The sequence below is a fragment of the Rousettus aegyptiacus genome, unplaced genomic scaffold, assembly GCF_014176215.1.
Source record: "Rousettus aegyptiacus isolate mRouAeg1 unplaced genomic scaffold, mRouAeg1.p scaffold_m13_p_10, whole genome shotgun sequence".
Classification (NCBI taxonomy): domain Eukaryota; kingdom Metazoa; phylum Chordata; class Mammalia; order Chiroptera; family Pteropodidae; genus Rousettus; species Rousettus aegyptiacus.
In genome coordinates, this window is record NW_023416285.1 from 3,174,114 (window position 1) to 3,194,495 (window position 20,382).

The 20,382-nt window shown below is 57.5% G+C and overlaps 1 protein-coding gene and 1 long non-coding RNA gene across 4 annotated transcripts in view; one reads left to right on the forward strand and one right to left on the reverse strand.

The window, feature by feature from the left end:
* CRMP1 (collapsin response mediator protein 1) overlaps window positions 1-20,382 on the forward strand; it is a 43,314-nt gene that overhangs the window by 17,672 nt on the left and 5,260 nt on the right. For all 3 annotated transcript variants that reach the window (XM_016161238.2, XM_036227488.1, XM_036227489.1), the window contains exons 2-11: window positions 1,880-1,968; window positions 3,375-3,559; window positions 5,085-5,249; window positions 10,745-10,806; window positions 11,706-11,786; window positions 13,829-13,897; window positions 15,110-15,230; window positions 16,081-16,237; window positions 18,188-18,329; window positions 18,895-19,065. In XM_016161238.2, coding sequence (XP_016016724.1) covers window positions 1,880-1,968; window positions 3,375-3,559; window positions 5,085-5,249; window positions 10,745-10,806; window positions 11,706-11,786; window positions 13,829-13,897; window positions 15,110-15,230; window positions 16,081-16,237; window positions 18,188-18,329; window positions 18,895-19,065 — 1,242 coding nt within the window. The remainder of the gene's footprint in view (window positions 1-1,879; window positions 1,969-3,374; window positions 3,560-5,084; window positions 5,250-10,744; window positions 10,807-11,705; window positions 11,787-13,828; window positions 13,898-15,109; window positions 15,231-16,080; window positions 16,238-18,187; window positions 18,330-18,894; window positions 19,066-20,382) is intronic.
* On the reverse strand, window positions 16,613-20,158 carry LOC118608646. Its single transcript, XR_004953025.1, has 3 exons — window positions 19,716-20,158; window positions 17,496-19,618; window positions 16,613-17,032 (listed from the first exon to the last, which is right to left on the reverse strand). It is a non-coding gene; the product is annotated as an uncharacterized LOC118608646 (long non-coding RNA).

The following is a 20,382-nucleotide window of genomic DNA, read 5'->3' on the forward strand; positions in this document are numbered from 1 at the left end:
CATGCGCAGAGCGTGGCCCCCGGCAGAGCCGCTCACGGTGTCTGCTGGGAGCTGGGAGCGGAGCTCTGCGCACAGGCTCCGCCACCCGATTCTGTGGGGAGCAGAGCAGAGATGGGCTGATCTGGCTCACAGCACATTTAATACCACCTTTCAGGCCGAGCCTGCAAAGCCCTCTATTAAATGTGACAAGGCAGGCGGCTCCCTGCAGGAGGCCATGTCCCGGGAGCCATGCAGCAGCTGCTGACGGCTCACGTCTCCCCGCTTCCTGCACGGGGATCCTGCACGCCAGCTCGTCTCTGCTCCCTGACACTGCAGAGCCCATCCCTCCCCTTTCCCGCGGTCCTGGAGTAAGAGCGTCCTCCCGCGGGGCGTGCACATCCTGGCTGGCTTCTGAGAGGGAAGCAGCCACTGGGCCTGGGAGTGACTGAGCTGGGAGCCTCTTCCTCCAGAGAACTGCCTGCTGGGGAAGAAGATGTGCTGGTTCATCCTTCTCTCCTCGGCTCATGGCTGTGATGCCTTTTCTCTTTATCTTCACCCGTTCATCCTTCAAGGATCAATTAAGGCATCCATCCATCCATCCATCCATCCATCCATCCATCCATCTATGCACCCACCCACCTACCCATTCACTCATCCGTCTATCCATCCAACCATCCATCCATCCATCCACCCACCCACCCACCCACCCACTCATCCATCCATCCATCCATCCATCCATCCATCCATCCATCTACCCACCCACCCATTCACTTATCCGTCCGTCCATCCATCCATCCATCCATCCATCCATCCATCCATCCATCCATCCATCCATCCAATCTACCCACCCATCCATCCACCCTCCCACCCATTCACTCATCCGTCTATTCATCCATCCATCCATCCATCCATCCATCCATCCATCCATCCATCCACCCATCTATCCACCCACCCACCCATTCACTCATCCATCCATCCGTCCATCCATCCATACATCCATCCACCCACCCACCCATTCACTCATCCATCCACCCACCCACCCATCCATCCACCAGCCCACCCATCCATCCATCCACCCACCCACCCATCCATCCACCCACCCACCCACCCATTCACTCATCCATCCATCCGTCCATCCATCTATCCATCCACCCACCCACCCATTCACTCATCCATCCATCCATCCATCCGTCCATCCATCTATCCATCCACCCACCCACCCATTCACTCATCCATCCATCCATCCATCCATCCATCCATCCATCCATCCACCCACCCACCCACCCATTCACTCATCCATCCATCCACCCACCCACCCATCCATCTACCCACCCACCCACCCATTCACTCATCCATCCATCCATCCACCCACCCACCCACCCATCCATCTGGCCGGGCTGCGTCCCAGGCATAGGAGACGCAGTGGTGGCGAGGATGGGTGAAATCCCCGCCCCCGCATAGCTAACGGTCTCGCGAGGACAGCGCGGGGCTCAGCCCCGGGAGGCGTCATCTGTCCGCAGCATCGTGTGTGCGGTGGGCCCTCGCGAGTTTACCTGACACCACCACTCTGATGTCAGTGGGGCAGGTCACATTTTAGACAAACATGTAAGCGTGCAGCGTGTCAGACATACCGTGATACGTGCTGTGTGAACGTGAAGTGGGTCGGGGGGTGGGGTCTGCCGGCGCGGCCGCCGAGGGCAGGGCTCCTGGGCGAGTGACACCGAGCAGAGACCCAATACAAGGTCGCGGGATTCCAGATTAAGGAGAGTCTTGCTTTTTTATGCCTTTTCCCCCACTTTTGAAAATATTTGACTAATTTTGTATTAAAAGTTAAAAAGAAAAAAAAAACAATTTTCTGGCTTTCCCCCAATGACACGTAGTGCTTTGCCTGGCTTTTCAGAGTGACCGACTCCTCATCAAAGGTGGACGAATCATCAACGATGACCAGTCCTTCTACGCCGACGTCTACCTGGAAGACGGACTCATAAAGTGAGTCGACCAAACAGACCTTCTAGGACGCTGTCTCGCTAGGCTCCGGGCCCACAGAGGGAAGGGAAGGCTGGCGTTCTGTTCCAGAAAAACCGCCATGTTCCTGGGAGCATCGGCGAGGGAGGGGTTTGGGGAGGTTCATGCTGCAGGTGGAGAAGGGACGAGCATTTACCGAGTGTCCCCATCCCGCCGGCTTTCTGTCCCAGCGCTCATGGAGGCCGGCAGGCTCACGCGGAGCCTGTGAGATAGACCCACTGGTCCCTGCTCCGTCTCATGGGCGTGGTGGGCCGCAGAGGTTAAATCGCGGCCCCACGTTCAGACCTGTTCCGGGCAAGGTGCAGCTTCCTCCCGGCACACCTCCCTGGGCACAGCTCTGCCTTCAGCCCTGCCCGGAATGTCCGGAATCGTGTCGAGGGGCCCAGGAGCGGAAGGAGTGTCTGTCTGGCTTCCAGACAGAGCTTTGCCTCTGAGAGGAGAGGCCTGCGCTGGGGCTGGACCTCGCCTCGCTTTCTCCCTGTCACCCCCCTTGCCAGCCCGCCCGTGACACTCAGGTGCCGGTCTGCTTGGCTGCCGTAATGGGGTGCCCCAGACTGGGAGGCGTAAAGAGCAGCCGTGTTCTCCTCGCTGCTCTGGGGCTGGAAGGCCAGGGTGTGCCGGCAGGGCGGCCGCTCCCGGGACCTCTCCGCTCGGCCGGTGGACAGCCCTCCCCTCGCCACGTCCCCGTGCGGCCTTCTGTGCACGTGCGCTCATGGTGTCTCTTCCTCTTCTCAGAAGGACACCAGTCCCGTTGGATATGGGTCCCCCCACCCCCATAGCCTCTTTTTAGCTTAGTTACCTCTTTAAAGGTCCCATTTCCAAATGCTGTCACATGCCAGGGTTCTGGGGTTGGGGCTTCAACGTGCGAATTTGGGGGTCGCAGTTCAGCCCGTAGCAGTGCTTCTGAACGCTTAAAGGCCGGGCCGAGGGGACTTTTCGCTCGGTCTTGCTGCAAACGCTCAACCTCTGTATCCCCATGGCCGGTGCTGAAAGCGTGTGAGGGACTCTGGAGTGGCGGGCGGTTCTGAGAGCCCTTTGCCGCTTGCTGGTCGCAGCTCTGCTGGATTCTCTGCCGTCCCCTCCCCCTGGGAGCTTCCCAGATAAGCAGCCGGGTGCAGCCGCCCCCCCACCTCATGCTCCCCGCCCCTCTGCTGCACCGGACTACACCGCCCACCTGCACGCCTCTCCTCCTCATTAGCCCGGGGCCCCTCGAGGGCAGGGACCCGCCTGAGTCCATCCATTGCTGTCCATCCAGTGCTCTGTGTAGGACCCGGCTCAGAAATGTTCACCTGCTGGACCTGGGAAGCACGGGTGGCTGCAATTTCCTTTGTCTTTTAAGAACCGAAGCCGTCTCTGTTGTTTGTCCGCAGACAAATAGGCGAGAACTTAATCGTTCCTGGCGGAGTGAAGACGATCGAGGCCAACGGGCGGATGGTCATTCCGGGAGGCATTGACGTCAACACGTACCTGCAGAAACCCTCCCAGGGGATGACTGCCGCCGACGACTTCTTCCAAGGGACCAAGGCAGCGCTGGCGGGAGGCACCACGATGATCAGTGAGTTCCGCCCCTGCCTCGGGGACATAGACTGTGACTCCTCTTCATCCCCAGCGTCATCGGCAACATACAAGTGCTCAGTGGACACCAGGCGCTTTGCTCAGGGTGTCATTTAATGCAGTTGTCACTACGGCCATACCATAGGGTCAGCACGCTGCGTCTGCCACTGTACGCAGAAAGACATCGTAGAGGCGATGTAGGCATCACACTGTTTAAGGTATTTTAATGCATATCAAAGTAAAATAACCAGCACATCATGGATGTTACTGCTTAGGTTCAGACCGAGGTCAGAGTTTAGATTTTTAGAAACTGCGCATTAATTTAAGAAAAGTACTAAGAATGATGTGGATTATAGGGAGATAAAGCAAATTCCTGAAGATAGTGTGCAGATGGCTAAAGTTTTGGAACTAGAGACGTAGGTATTACTGTTGCGCATGAGGGAGTAGACGCTCGGAGAGGCTGAAGTAGCCTTCTCCAGGTCACACAGCGGGGGAGCGATCGCATCGGTCAGTGTCGCTGCCGTAATGCTGCATGACAAGTAGTCTCCAAGCAGTGGGAGAGCTCAGACTCTGCAGCTAACAACACTCTGTGGGGATCTTCTCCCCCCTCTTACTAGTTGACCTTGGACACGTTCCTTACCCTCTTTGAGCCTCAGTGTCTTCATCTGAAAATGGGGCTATTAATATTCTTGTCACAGGATGGTCGTGAGGGTTCAATGAGATAATTTGTGGAACGTCTTTGTGGTAGTATCTGACACAGAGTAAGCTTTGGATATATAGCTGTGATGGCGACGATGCTGCCGAAGATGACAATGATAACAGTGGTGACGATAGTGGTAATAAAGGCTAACGATGGTGTGACAATGTCACTGCTGATGTTCATGATAATGGTGTGATAGTGATTGACAATGGTGCTGGTGGCAGTGATGATGACAAGGATAGTGATAATGAGGATGTTGATCTTGACGGAAGTGGTGATGGTGGTGATGATGGTGATGATGGTGATGGAGGTGATGGTGATGATGGTGATGATGGTGATGATGGTGATGATGGTGATGATGGTGATGGAGGTGATGGAGGTGATGGTGGTGATGGTGGTGATGGTGGTGATGGTGGTGATGATGGTGATGGTGGTGATGATGGTGATGGTGGTGATGGTGGTGATGGTGGTGATGGTGGTGATGGTGGTGATGGTGGTGATGATGGTGATGATGGTGATGATGGTGATGATGGTGATGGAGGTGATGGTGGTGATGATGGTGATGATGGTGATGGAGGTGATGGTGGTGATGATGGTGATGGTGGTGATGATGGTGATGATGGTGATGTTGATGGTAGTGGTGTCAATGGTGATGGTGGTGATGTTGATGGTAGTGGTGTCAATGGTGATGGTGGTGATGTTGATGGTAGTCATGGTGGTAGTGATGATAATAGTGCTGGTGGTGGTGATGGTGGTGAAGAGGCTCCTATTGGAACAACTTGGGTCCTAAGGATCCTAGAATGTGACACATATTTTTCTGTCCCAGTTGACCATGTGGTCCCTGAACCTGGGTCCAGCCTGCTGACCTCCTTCGAGAAATGGCATGAAGCCGCCGACACCAAATCCTGCTGCGACTACTCCCTCCACGTGGACATCACAAGCTGGTACGATGGCATTCGGGAGGAGCTGGAGGTGCTGGTGCAGGATAAAGGTCAGTCAAAGGTCAAGAACGGGGTCACAGTTCTGGAATTCCTGCTTCTTTGGTGGATCTGGTTGTGTGGAGTTAAAAATTCCTTTATCTCCACCTGCCATGAGCTGTGCATTGCCGTACAGCCAGTGAGAAAACAGGACCCTCTCTACGGAGTCTCTTCTCCTCCTTCAGGCCCTGGGGAGGCACGTCCCGTTCACAGGGGAAAGCTCGACCTCCTTAGCTCGGCACGCAAGGCCTTCACTGATCTAACCTCACTTTTCTTTCTCTGCCGTAAACTCATCTGGGTCCTCATCCGGGATGCCACCCCCTGAAACCTGCCACGCCGCTGGGCCTGTGCTTAACGCTCCCTTTCCAGGAGCGCCCTTCTGCGCCGCTCCCCAGCTCAGCCCTCGCCTTCCCCATGTTCCCCAGTCAGAGCCGCTTTATCCCTGAATACCCGCAGCGGGTTGCTCTCTGGGGGGCACCTCTTCCATTGCTCTTGGGTGACGGGACCCTGGCGGTCTCCCTGGCTGTCCTGTTAAACCCTGAGCTCCCCGAGGGAGGGGACTGTGTCTGCACATCCCTGTACCCGACCCCGCTTTCCCCACCCTGGGCTCAGCAGGTGCCTCTGCGCGGGGTAGCTACTTTACAGTGCGCGTCACATCGCATGGGGGTCACCGAAGACACACGAAAGGTGAGCACGAGGGAGCGGGCCGCACCACGGCGCGGGCAGCCGGCCTGGAGACGCAGCTCCGGGGCGGGCTGAGGAGGCAGCCGCCAGTGAGCCTGGCGCTTCCCGGGAGCTGGGGGCGTGTTCGATTTTTAAAACGTATATGCTGTGTTTTCTCATTATAAAAGCATCATTTCCATGATACAGGAAAGTCAGAAAATCGAGAGAAGGAAAGTAAGGTTTTTCCTCCGGTCCTGTCTGTCCCTAACCGCCACTCACCAGGGACGTCCAGGATTGCTGCCGTCCACGCCCCGTCTGTCTGGACGGCTTTCTCCTTGCGTAATTAAGCGATAGCGGTGACGTGGAGCCCTCCTCTCCCGCTTCGCGTGCACGAGTGACCATCACTCCTCACTGATAGCTTCCTGGCGGCTCCGAGGTAGTCCGCAGGGCACTGGTTCGTTTGCTGAGCCGTCTTCCTTTCATAGGGCACTCAGGTTTTCCGTGTGCTTTCCTGTCGATCGTGTTAGGGTGACCGTGTCTGTACGTGAACATCGGTTCGCATTTCTACTGACTTCCTTAGATTTCCAGAAGCGAAATTGCGAGGTCAAGGTTGTCACAGTTTTCAAGATCGCGACTCTTAGAGCCAAGTCGCTTTCCCGAAAGGTGACCCCGCTTGCACGCCCCCAAGCCCCCGTCTCTCGCTCCCTGTGTGTTCACACCGCTGGGTGTTACCGTTTCTCCAAAATTCCAGCTAATCGGATGGGTGAGAGGCAGGTCACTGTCGTTCGTTTCAGTTCTTCAGTCGCTCATCACGTTAAACGTTCGGTGAGCGTCTTTCCCTATGCGAAGGCCCAGCTGTACTCCCTGCCCACGCGTCGGTTTGGATTTTCTTGCGTCCGGCCTCCCCGGGTCAGGAGGCCGCCAGCCCTCCGCAGCCGGTGCCGCGGCGCCCGCTCTCGCTCCGCGCAGGATCGTAACCCGAGGGAATGCGCGTTCGGCGCGGTAGCCCCCTTCATCCCTGGTTTCGCTTTCCACGGTGTCCGTTGTTTGCAGCTCCACTGACCTGTGCCAGGTGGGCAAATGCTGGCTCTGCGTGCAACGCGGTTTCAACTTCTGAAGCCGGGCAGCCTTACCATGCTGTCTCTCACGAGTGCACAGTCCGGGCTCGGCGTTACCCCTCCAGCCATGAGCCGGAACAGCCCGGATGCCCTCGGGAGGGCGGGCGGTCAGCAGGGCGCGGGCTGCCCCTACGATGGACTGCTGCTCAGCGTTTAGAGGGGACGCGTGTCCAGCGCCCGCTGCAGCGCGGACGAACCCTGGGGACACCGTGTGACGGCTCTCTAGGTGCCTAGATGAGTCAGGGTCGTACACAGAGGGGTAGATGGTGGCGCCAGGTGCTGGGGCAGGGGGCAGGGATAGCAATGGGGACAGTTCCAGTTTTGCCAAGATAAAAAGTTCCAGGTATGAGGGTGAAGACGGCCACACGACGGTGCGGACGCACCTGATGCCGCTGAGCTGTGCGCCTGGCGAGGTGCTGGTGGCAGATTCTGTGTTATTTGCATTTATCAGAACTGCTGAACACGCTCTGGACAGGCGAGTGGGTTTGGGCTCAGCTGGGTATTTCTGTCCTTCCTCAGCTGGGGAGGTGAGGGGCGGGGGACACTGTTCTCCACAGTCGGTTTCTAGCGGCTGTCGTGAGCTGCTTCCCGTGTTGGGTCCCAGTGGGAGTGACCCGCAAGCCCTCTGATGCCGGCCGCGGCTTGGGATGCGTGGGCCGCCATTTCTGCCTCTTTCATTTGTCCAGAGCAAGTCGTGGGATCAGCCCGCGTTCAAGGGCTAGGGAAGTAGATGACTTCTTGAGGGAAGTTGCCGCGAACCCTTCGTGACACTTTGAAGATTTAGCAGCCTGTTTAGTGTCATCCCGGCTCCTGTACCTACATGAAATTATCGTGTAGGATGTAGAGAGGGAGCCTTCCTACCTTGTATCTCTAGTTTCTAAAATGGTACTCGCACGTAGTGAGAAAATGTTTGACGAGTGAGATGATAAATAGTCCATGCAAAAGGGCTTCTGGGCCCAGTAAGTTTGGGAGATGCTCACGGTTCGCTCCCTTCTCGGAGAGCCTTGCTGGTTGCCAATGACTCCAGTGTCATTCGTGGATGGACACGTCACCCTCCCGTGTGGATTATAGGCAGTGGAGTCCTTCCTGAGCTCGGCGGAGGCTGGGCGACGCTTCCGTGCGTGGAGACGCGCGTCCAAGGACCCACGGCAGGGCATCCTCGCGTGCTCCCCCGAGGTTTCCTCTTTGAGCCGGCTCTGTTCTCACTCCCACCCTCTGCCCGCATTCTCTCCTCCCATTATCCTTCGGGTGAAAAGGAACAGCTGGGTGAATTGGAGACCAGCCGGGTGTCCTTGGTACCAGCTGGGTTCAGTCCCTCCTCCTGGCTCAGCTTCCTATCTGTCAGGTGCCCCGCGCCGGACCAACCACCTGTGGTTTGGGGCCATGGGGTGTGAACATGGCTGCTTCCTTGGTCGACAGGTGGCTAGGGAAGAGAGAGGCAGTTGCTAGAAAATGCGAGGAAGTTCTGAGAGCTGGGGGTGTTAGGAGAAGGTAGACAGCCCGATAGGCGTGCAGCACAGTCCTTTAGAACTGCCGTCTGTGGAACCTGTTTGCACGGCACCCGTGACTCTGAGAGGCGTCGTCTATATCAGGCCCTCCTGGACGTCCCCAGGCTTTAGTGCCAGTAGTAGAATTATCAAGCCCAACGTATGGGGACATTTACGTGACTCTTGATAAGTGTCGTTCAAACTGGTGGTGCCAATTCCCACTGTCACTTGCTGTGTGACAGACTCATTCTGATGCCCATTCACTGGTGTTTGGCCACATGTTTGAAAATGCGGTATAATACTTGGGTTTTCGTTTGAATTACTTTGGTGACCAAAAAAACCCAAATCTTTTTTATATTTATTAGTCAGCCATTTTTTCCTTAAGTTATCTAAAAATGCTGCTTGCCTTTGGTGTTTTTTCGTGCTTTGCTTTTATTTTAATTATTATTATTTTTTTTTTTTTTTGGATAAAATAAGATACTGAAAAACCACACAAAGCAAAAATGTGGCTTCGTGAATCACCGTGAGGTCACCACACTCAGGCAAGGAACGGAGGGGTGCCGGCCGCCCCGCCAGCCGCCCCGCCGGCCACCCCGCCAGCCGCCCCGCCAGCCGCCCCGCGGTCCCCGTCACTGTCACGCCCCCGCTGCCCCCACAGGGAGCCACCGTCTGGCGTTTTAAACCTCCGATAGATTCGTTGCAAGTGTGTGTACCATGCTGGTTGTTCGCTTTTCATTTCGAGTTTTTAAGAATTAACTTATAGAAGATTTCCATTTATAACAGGTCAACTCTTGTCATGATTTTTCACAACAGCTTTTTTTTTTTTTTTATCTGAGATAGCTTTAGCCTATCTACTAGTCCTAAGGTGTTTTTATTTATTCTATCATATTTTAAAGTTCATTCTTTACTTCTAATTTCTGTTGAATTTTCATTTTCATTCTCTTCTTTTAAAATTTCTCATCATGGAAGTTTGCTCTTCTCTGCCCCTTAAAAAAACAAGGAAGCATTTAAGGCTGTGAATTCACGAGTCACTTTGGCTTTACCTGTTTACCCACTGATATTTTGCGTTTGTGATAGACTGAGTTTTTGTTTTTGTATTTAAAAAGGGGTTTATGTTTACAAGAGTGTAATGCCAATGAGCTGCTCTTTTATTTTTACTTAAGCCTACTTGATTAATTAGAAACCAATCCTCATATCAATCTCTGAATATTCTTTTTCTTTTCATTTCTCCCGATCTTTCGGGAAAGGAATTTTTTGTTGCCAAGATTTTCTACACAAGAAAAGATTTTTGGCTTGGCTTGTCTTTGCTGTTGCTTAGTATAAAAGAAGACTCAATCCCATTTAACCCTTTTGCCTTAAATTCTTCGTTTTCTTTATTCAAATGTTTCCTGATTCCATCCACAAACAATTGCATAGCACATGATACGGGTGTGCAAGATGAAATAATATATAAGATGTGGTCCCTGGCCCAGACTTCTTGAAGGCGAATTAGGGAGATACCCCCCCCCGCCCCCCTGCTGGCAACACACATCGAGCTTTGTCAGTTTCACCGTTCCGCATCCCACCCCCTCTCCATCCCTGCAGCTCTTGTCCTGGCTCAGAGCCTCCGCGCACCTGTCCGGTTTGCCTTCAGCATCCTCCTACCTGTCCCCCATTTCTCCTTGCTGTTCTGCCCCCCCCCCTTCTCCACTCTGCTTGCAGAACAGTCTGCGACAAAATGTCTGATCACGTCCCTCCCTTTACAGGCACATGCCCCCTTCTGGAGAGTGGCGATGGCTGCAGACATTGTGAATGCACGAAACGCCCCCGAATTGTATACACTATAAAACGGTTACGATGGTGAATTTTGTTGTGTTTTACTACAATAAAAAAATACAGGGGATTTTTTAAAAAGCACCTGCTCCCTCTGCTTCAGCCACAGGACACTTTCTAGTACCTGCACAGCTAATGTCCCTGTATCCCTCTGCCCTGGCCCCTGCACAGCCCTCCCCCTCCGCTAGATGCCTCCCCCCCGCTCCCCGCATCCCCACCCCTTCAGATTCAGCTTAGGTGTGACCATCCCAGGAGGCCTCCTCTGGCCCTCACCCACACCCCCAGGCTGTGCTGGGGGCCCCTCTGTGAAAGTCGATGGCCTGCTCTGATCTCCATGGTAACCACTCTGTACTGCGATTGTCAGTTTGTCAGGAAGACTCGCCCTTTTTCTGAAATGTGTTTTTCCGTTCTCCTTATGTCTTGTAACAGGTGTCAATTCCTTCCAAGTCTACATGGCCTATAAGGATCTCTACCAAATGTCCGATAGCCAGGTAGGTCCTCCCGCACACTTCCTGTCGCCCTGGCGTGTGGCTCTCTGTCAGGCGAGCCTGGGCAGGTGCGGGAGCTGGCGGGGGAGGGCTCTGGGGTCAGGTGCTAGGTCACAGTGTGACTCCCTCCAGCTGGTTCTGCAGCTCAAGCCAGGTCAGAGGTCTGACCCTAGGAGGGGGGGATGTTACCTCCCCTCTCAGTTTTCTCATCTGTAAGACGTGGTCACCTCTGGCCCTGCCAACATCCAATAGCCGCTCGGTGGGCAGAGCGAGCAGGGGAAGATGACGTTCTCCGTGGCCGCGGATGGGTCACCGCTCACCCGGCGCCTGGCCTGGGCTCCCTGGGCCTCCGAGTTCTGGGCGGGGTGTGCAGGATCCAAGCGCTAGAGTCCCTGGAGGACCTTTTCCTGCCACCCCACGGTGGCATCCCAGACGACATGGGTTCATTGTGTCATGGAGATGTGCCGTCTCCTGAGGCAGGTGGCCGGCCCCAGCACAGGCTTAGCGGGTTCAGTTGCACGATTTCGGTAAAACCGCGATCGGTCGCTCACACCAGGTGAACCTGTCAACAGGCTCCGCCATGGAGCGAATCCAGAAAGAGAGCCAGAGGGACAGGGTGGCAGTGGGGTCGAGGGCGCAGGCCTGCCCTCGTGTGACCTTGACCAGTGCTGCCGCAGCCCGGCCTCCTGCTTCTGGATCTGGAGGGGGTCAGGGTCAAGGGACGGTCCCTTCCAAGGCTTACTTGTCATCGAGCAGGACGGTCCATCGACATGGACAGAGCAGCCATTGCCACTGCCGCAGGGGCCGGCAGGTGGACGGCAGCGTGTGTGAGGACGGCGTCTTTGCAAACGCCCCCGCCGTGATCATTTACCTCGCCCCGATCTTCGTCTTTCCCTCCTCAGCTCTATGAAGCCTTCACCTTCCTTAAGGGGCTGGGCGCTGTGATCTTGGTCCACGCGGAAAACGGAGACTTGATCGCTCAGGTGAGCGGCGTGCGTCCCCGCCCCTTCCACCGCGGGCGGCCTCTCCTGCTGTAAAAGGCACGGTGTGTGTGTGTGTGTGTGTGTGTGTGTTTGGGGAGGCGGGGTGCAGGCATGGGCAGTGAGGTGACGAGGCGGCGGGGGGCCAAGCCGAGCGCTGGGTGGCAATCACATGCGCCGGGCGCGAGGCCTTCCGCCCCATCCCCCGTGAGCCTCGGTTTGCTCGTCCGTGCAATGCCGGTGACCTAACTGCCCCGTGAGCCTCGGGGGGCCGAGTGCTTCGTGTAACCCACAGGGAGGGGGGCCTGACAAAGGGGGCGGCGCACCGGTGGCCTCTTCGATGTCGCCGACCACGCGCCTCTCGGTCGTGCCTGGTTCCGACTCCGCAAGAAACGGAACCGGGCGGTGCGGGCGCTCGCGTCGGGCCGCTTCGGCTCAGCGGCAGGTCTGCGGGGCTCCGCCCTGTCGTTACTCGAGGCGACCGCCCGTCCTTTCTCGTCCCAGCGCAGAATTCCGCCGCGTGCAGGGATGTGTCACCATTTATCCTGCAGGCGATGCGTACTTAGATAGTTCCGAATTTGGGGCCGTTGCGCGCAACACTTCCGGAACGTTCTGGTTCCGTCTCGTTAAACCCGTGTCCCCCCTTTCGCTTAGTATGTCCCGAGGGGCGGGGCCACGGGCATGCGTGATTCAGCCTTCGCGTTCCCGCCAAGCAGTTTCCGCGGGTGCGCGGGAGGGGGGGGGCAGTCCGCTCTGGAGCCGCGTCCCCAGGCTGCACATCGGGGCTTCTTGGCTGTCCCCACGGTGCTCAGCTCCAGGAAATCTGCTAACTTCGCGTATCGCTTTCCAGCCTCTAAAACGGCGCCTGTTGTCCTCGCCGCATCCTCGTGGCTTCTGTGTGCCTTTCCTGTGACCTTGGCGGGGTTTCGGAAGGGAATGACGGTAGCGCCTGTGCTCAGCCCGCGGCCAGGCTCCGAGCGCTCTGCGGGTCCCCCCCCCCGTTACGTCACTTCCGTCCTCCTTCCCTCCTCCCTCCTCCCTTCTTCCCCTTCCTTCCTTCCCGCAGAAATAGTAACTGACATTTAAACAACCTTGCAGGAAGACCTCTGCATGTCGTCAAGTCTTTTGTAAACAGTTTGCAGAAATGCTTTGTAAACATCGTCTTCCAGAGCGGAGATGATTCCATCGTTCGCTTAGATCCGCTCCCCAGCCGTGAGACTGAAATCGTTTCCAGTTTGTTTCTTTCATCAGCTCAAGCTTAATAACCATAGATGCGATGGAAATTGTGATTTTTTTTTTCTTTTCATTGCTGAAACAGCCCGGGGCTCGCGGTACCGATGATGGTACAGAAACTGCGGAAGTTAAAATTAGCAGCAGCGCAGCTGACATCTGGGCAAAGTAAAAATAATTTGGTTTTTTTTTTTTGGAGAAATTAAAGTATTCCTGGGACGAGAAAACCTTGGAGCACATGGATTTGAATCTGGGCCATTAGCTCAGGGAACCATTTCAAGGTTATGTGATAAACTCAAGGTGGAGGCTTCCTGCTGGAGAGACGGGAAGCAGGAACTAGCGGGGGCCGAGCCGGCTGCTCGGGGGTGTTGCGTGGGGTTTTCCGCGTGCTGCCTCCCCGACGTGCTGTGGTCACTCTGGGAGGCGGGCGCTGCGGTCCCCAGTGGAAAGAAGAGAGGATGGCGGTCAGCTCTGGAGCCGGTCCCCCCCATCCCAGCCCCAGCTTCCTTCCCCGGGGCGGGGAGCCCTGCGGCCCGGTCGGAGCCTGGGAGTGCGGGCTGGGCTTTGGGGTCAGTGCTCATCCCCCTGCTTCCTCTCGCTGGCCCCGGGGGGTTGCGTGGTGAGCAGGTGTGGATGTAGATACCCAGGGTGGGCGGGCGCGGCGGAGCGGGCAGGGAGCACGGATGCCCCCAGCCGGGTTGGAGTCCAGCAAACCACTCGCCCTCCCGGCCCGGCCGCCAGTCTGCCTAACAGAGGTCGGAGCATCGGCCTCTCGGCTCTGACGACCGGTAACCGCTGACGCGTTGTTCTTGTAGGAACAGAAGCGGATCTTAGAGATGGGCATCACGGGCCCCGAAGGCCACGCCCTGAGCAGACCCGAGGAGGTAAAGGAGCCTGCACGTGCGCCACCCCGTCGCTGGGATTGCGGGTGCTGTTCCAGCCGGAACCCCACCTCCCCGCCCCCCAACCCCCATGCAGGCATCTCAGCACACGGGGCCCGCCCTGGCGCTCTGCCCTCTGACTCGGGAGCCCTGGGCTCTGCTGGCCACGCAGAGGAGCCAGGCAGAGGCTCCGCCCACGGGGCCCATGAACTTCACACCACAGCCCCGTGGACACTTCAGTGTCCAAACGGGCTGAGGATCCTTACCACAGACATCACGTGTCTCAGGCCTCGTGCCTACCAGACAGCTGCCCCTGCACACCGCCTGCCGTATTCCTGAGACCTGACGATGACGGATCCCCCAGGAGCGGCAGAGTGTGTGTGTGTGTGTGTGCACGCGCATGTACGCCTGTGTGTGCGTATGCGTGTGCGCGCGCAGCGGGACAGAGAAAGACACACAGACGGGCCCCTGGGGCTGTGAGTGGAGGATGTTTGCTCATGTCCTCATCAGACCGCGAGCCGTCTTCCTGACCTCTGCTCTGGGCCTGGCCCCCTGCTGGACACCGGGGACGCGGCACATGAGCAGACAGCCCCCTTCTCCTGAGGGGCTCCCGATGTAGCCTCGTGCTCGCACCTGAGCCCCGAGGCCCACTGGCTGGTGGCCCCCGGTCCCCGGTGAGCTCAGGACAGACGGGAGACGGTGTCCACAAACCTCTGTGTCACGTGGGCATTGTCGCCAGGGGTATGTTTGGGCCTCACCAGACTATACGTCAAAAACAGACCAGTACAAGTCATGGCTGGTCCTTCTGCTTGGGAGGCGCTGGGGTAGACGGGGGTCGAGATGGAACCCGGCGACACGTGCCTACACCTGTGCCATGCACTTTATAAATCACGGGCCGTTTTATGGGCCTTTCGATGCCATTTTCTGCCTCGTCGAGTCTCGTCTAACAGAACACGCAGAAAACACTTCCAAGCCGCATAAGAACATAATTCTGCCTCCCGGCCCTCTGACCAAATATGATTTTGACATATGTTCTTTCTTTTTAAAAACCTACAACATGTTCCTCCTTTCATGCAGTAGCTTTCCCTCCGGTCACCCCTGAGGAAAATCGAAGGGCCTCGATTCTGGGAGAGGCCTGGGAACTGGGGGTGGGTGGGCTCCCCTCCCCTCCCCCACCCCTCCCTCGTGTGACCTGTGCATTCGCCTCGTCCGCAGCTGGAGGCTGAGGCCGTGTTCCGGGCCATCACCATCGCAGGCCGGATCAACTGCCCTGTGTACATCACCAAGGTGATGAGTAAGAGTGCCGCGGACATCATCGCTCTGGCCAGGAAGAAAGGTGTGCAGCCCGGCGCCCGGGGCCTGAGGGCCGGGGGTGGCCAGCAGGTCCAAGTTCACACAGCCCAGGGCGGGGACACCCTACCAGGAGCCTGAGCCCCCCAGGTCTGCTGCACATTTTGAAAAGGGAGGGTGGGTTGTGGCCGAACACAGGACCGGCCATCGGTTTTAGGTTTGATTCCTGCATGCCGTGTGCCCCGTGAGACCTCGGGCCATTGTGTCTGAGCCTCATCTGAAGCTGGGAAGGTGGAAGGGGGTTTGCCAGAGCCACAGGGTCCGGGCGCAGCGCTGTGCTGGACGCCGGGCGTGCGGTGCAGGAAGCCGGCCGCCAGCTCCGAGCTCAGAGCGCTCCGTGACCTCCGTGAGCTCGTGGCCCTGGCCCTGAGCGGACCCGGCGGCTCGTGCGCGTGAGGCGCTCAGCAGGCAGGGTGCTCAGCGGCTCCCAGGGCTCTGTAGGTGTTGGCTGGTCCCTTTCTCAGCTCCGGGTCGGCCCTGCACTTCCTGCCGTGGAGTCGTCCTCTCAGTCCCCCTGATGTCCCGCAGTCACATCTCAAATATAACACTTAACTCAGTCCCCCCTTCGAAGCTCTGCTTCAGGCAGAGCTCAAACTGAGAGCAAATCACGCCTCTGCCTGCGCAAATGCTACCAGCACCGAGTGGGTCGGCTGGGTGCTGGGGGCCTGGGGGCCGGGGTCTCTGGGGCCTGCGTGGTGACGCCTGGGAGAAGGATGGACGACGGACGGACTGCCTTTGGCCAGCCTCGTTCTCCGAGGTCCCCGGCGCCTGTGGGCCAGCACGTCCCACGAGAGACCATTCACTCATCACACACGTGCTGTGTTTGCTCCCCCAAGGCCCCCTCGTTTTCGGCGAGCCCATCGCTGCCAGTCTGGGCACCGACGGCACCCACTACTGGAGCAAGAACTGGGCCAAGGCAGCCGCGTTCGTGACGTCCCCTCCCCTGAGCCCGGACCCCACCACGCCCGACTACCTGACCTCCCTCCTGGCCTGGTGAGAGCGGGGGAGGGGCTGCCGCGCGGAGGGTTGGCGTGCGGGGGACCCGGGCTTGCCGACGCACTGTGGACGTGGCCTTGGGCCGGAGGCTCCAGCGGTTCTCAGAACAAAGCTCAGGCGTGTCGGGGGCCCGAGGGTCTGTCTCAGTCAGTAGGCCGTTCACTGAGCCACACACATGTCGCAGCCACTTCCTGTTCACTCAGCAGCCCCCCCAGGACCAGGGACGAGAGGCCTCGACCACCCCGGGCGTGGCACATAACCTGTGATATTGCCCTGCCTCGGTTTACTCATCGAAAAGGGGGGGGAATGTGGCACCTACCACAGAACTGGTAATGAGGCAATGAGGGTGCTGTGCCTGGGGCTCACCGAGTGGCCCCTGCGACTTGCAAAGCGCCAGGTAGGCGTGCGCACACAGTAGGAGCACAGCTACTTCAGCCCCTTCCTTTCTGTCAGCCAGCGGCAGTAGAGAAGGCGGCTGCGAGGCGTGCAGGCGGCTCCGGACGCAGAGAGGCTCGCTTGGCCCCGGGGGGCGCGCGGCAGGCCCCGTGGAGGAGGGGTCGGCAGGCTGGGTCCTCGGGCACGAGTTGGAGCTGGCCAAGGGGGGCGGCGAGTGGCTGTCATGTGCACATACACGTCCGTGCATCTGGATGGTGGCCGATAGGCCCCGGGGCTCCGAATTGGAGGGCGGCCTCTGGCTACATCGAATCTCACAGAATAATGCTCCACTCGGCCCGCAGACTCAGGCGTCCAGCTCGGGGCTCCCGGAATAGCAAAGGGTGTTTTCTCGAAAGCCTGAGGGACGAAAAAGCAAGCGCAGTGAACTTCTGTCACTGCTACAGCCGGCGGGGGGCACTTCGTCGGGCAAGCGTGAGCATACGCAGCGGCTGCCCCCCCGCCCCAGCGGCCACGCCGTAAGGAGACCTGCCGGCGCCCCCGTGCTAGCCCCGTGAGCCTGCGGGGACGCGAGGCCAGGGCCGTGCGTGTCCCCCGGTGTGCACACGCCCGACTCCGAGACGCGCGGGCACGTGCCGGGGCCGTGAATTTTGCTCACTCGTTTGTGTATTCAGCCACTCAGTTACTCGTGTGGTGGCTGCGCTCATTTATTTCTTTTTTAAGTATTGAGAGAAAATTCACATAACGTGGAATTCACTAGATACTCAGCCTGACATAGCAGAGGTCTGGGTTGGAGGGAGGGAGGGAGGGAACCCGCGAATCAGGCCAAGCTGAGTGCTCGGCGAGGCCCCGGTCAGCTCACCCAGCCTTCGCAAGGATGCCGATGCCGATGCTGATGCCGATGCCATGGGACGGTTCCATTCGCCCCGCTTTACAAGCGAAGGAAAAAAGGGGCGGCTGAGCCAGCGGGGGCCGGAGCCAGGATCTAAAAGCAGGCCAGTGGCATCTGCAAAGCCATGTCACATTAGAGCAGGGCTGTTGCGGGATCTGGTGAGATCCGGGGAAGCAGTCACTCCCCTACCCCCCGAAGAAGCCGTCACCCCGTTGGCCTCTGAACCTCTGCTCCCCCAGCTCCTTCTGCCGTGTGGGGAGCTCACTGTCCACAATATCTGGGGACACCCTTGGCTCTCCAGACGTGGCTTCCCTAGATTTAGAGCATTGTAGGGCAGCACATCCTGGCCTTTGCTGGTCATACCCTTCTCTCCCATGTGTGAAAGAGGAGCGCCCCCAGGTAGAGCCTCCCCTAGACCAGCCTGCGTTAACACAGAACCTTCTCCCCACGCCCAGGGCGCCTTCCAGTTTTCAACAAGGCACCCAAGGCCAAAGGGCCTTCCGATGTCACTCACTGATGCTCACGACATGCCCCCCAAATTCTCTCCCTTGAATCCCTCTGGGGTTTGAGGTTGAAGCCTGCGTTGGGTGTCTGAAGCTGGGATTTGCCCTTCAAGCTGAACTCAGGTCTGAACCCCGCACCCTGTTTTGTGTCTCTGCCAGTGGAGACCTGCAGGTCACAGGCAGTGGCCACTGTCCCTACAGCACTGCCCAGAAGGCGGTGGGCAAAGATAACTTCACCCTGATCCCCGAGGGCATCAACGGGATCGAGGAGCGGATGACCGTCGTCTGGGACAAGGCGGTGGTAAGGCGGCACCCCATCTCTCTCCCCTCGGGAACGTTCCAGAAGCAGCCCACCGGGCCCATCAGAAGCCAGGGCCTTACACCGCTGGCTCTGCCCTCTCCTCCCTCTCTGACTTCAAGGCGGGAGGAGGGCACACCAGGAAACGGGCGCCTTTAAGTGGCACGAGTCCCGCGGAGTCCCCTGCGTCTGCGGATGTGACCGTTTGTCCCTTCCTCTTCAAGGGTGACACGTTTTGTTTTCAGCCACATTTCATTCCCGTTAAGATGACTTTGACTGGCTTAAAATCAAAGGATTTTATCCTCTATTAAACTTGGGCTCAGTGACATGGACATGATGCCCTCGTAGCCGTTGGGTAGATGTCAGCCTCTGGGTGGTTAATTAAATTTCCGCTCTGATGAGGCCAGGCCCTTGGTGCTCTCTCGGCGTGGGCTGTTTTGAGCGGGGGGAGAGGAGAAGATGCCAGACTCCTCGCGAGGACTCCAGCCGCCGGCTGGGTCTGTGCCTCTCTGCCCTTCTCCCGGCCCGAGCGTGGGATGCCGTCCTCATCACTGAGTCTTGCCTTTAGGCCACTGGCAAAATGGATGAGAACCAGTTCGTCACTGTCACCAGCACCAATGCGGCCAAGATCTTTAACCTGTACCCCAGGAAAGGGCGGATTGCCGTGGGCTCGGACGCCGACGTGGTCATCTGGGACCCGGACAAGGTGAAGACCATCACAGCCAAGAGCCACAAGTCGGTAGGTCCTGGTTTATTTGTGGCACTCCCGGTTTGGGTAGGTGAGTCTTGCTTTGTGATCACTGTGGAAACGTCTGGTTAAAACTGGGTGTGATCTGGTAGCTGGCATGACTCTGTCATTCAGATTTCTCCTCCACTTGGAGAGAGGGGCTCGAGCAGGCTCAGCCCAGCGTGCCCTCTCTCTGTCTCTCTCCATCTGTCTCTGTCTGGCCCCTGTCCACAGAGGCGAGCACTCTCAGGCTCAGAGGGAGGGAGTGCGGGGTCCAGGATTCTTTCTCCAACTTAGTATTCAGGCTGGAGAGGGTTTGACCTGGTGTGTCAGAAACCCCTTGCTTCGTTTAGTGTCTGCTGCTAACAGCCAGCAAAGGACGGGGTTGGCCCTGAGCACGCTGTGTCTGTGCGCACCGCAGGGTGTGTGCACACTCTCGTGGTCCAGGCCCCAAGCCATGGTGTTGGGTCATCTCTGTGCTTCATATGTGCTTATATGCCCTTGACTTCTTCACCTACCCAGCAAACCTAAGGATGCAGAGACCTCAGACATCCATACTAAGAACCTAATAAATAGAACAGTGTGCAAAAATGCAGGTCGTCACACGAGAAGAAGTGTACAGATGGTTTACATTGATTTAAAAACAGACCGATGTCACTTACCATCACCCAGAGGTGAATCGTGACAGTCAGGTGGCCTTTCTCACCGTGCCAGAGACAGGTCCAGGGCTTCGGTAGGTCACAGATGTGGTCGCACCATGGCGGCCAGTGAGCTCGTAGTTCCGTTGGGGGTCGAAGCTGGTGCCACCTCCTGGAAGGTAAAATCCATTTACTCATCGGCCCCAAACTCCACGTCTAGAAAGACGTCCCCACACGCCGGTGTGGACATGCAGATGTGCGTTTCAGCGTGGTGCCTGCGAAAGGCAGGGGAACGACCTGGGTTGTTCGTCCCCGGAACGAGGTAGATGTGTGACGGCAGCGCCCCGTGCTGGACTACGCACCACGTGCCTGTGCTGACAGAGACTCAGTTACGGTGGGACCCGCAGAGCCCTTGCCGAGCGGGAGCCACTGTGCGCACAGGGGCAACATCTGGGGCTCGAGGGGTCCGCGGGGGGGGGGGGGGTGGGGGTGGAGGGGCTGTTTCGGTCTGAGGCAGAATCATGTATCTTATACGTCTTTTGAATTTTTATCTTCTGTATCTTTTTTTGTTGTTGTTGTTTACTGTATACATGACTTGCTTTTAAATAATCAAAAGCTAGTGCTGGTAATAGTCACTCTAGGAGTTATGAAAAGAATGCATGCGTATTTTTAAGGCAATACTTTGTCTTTC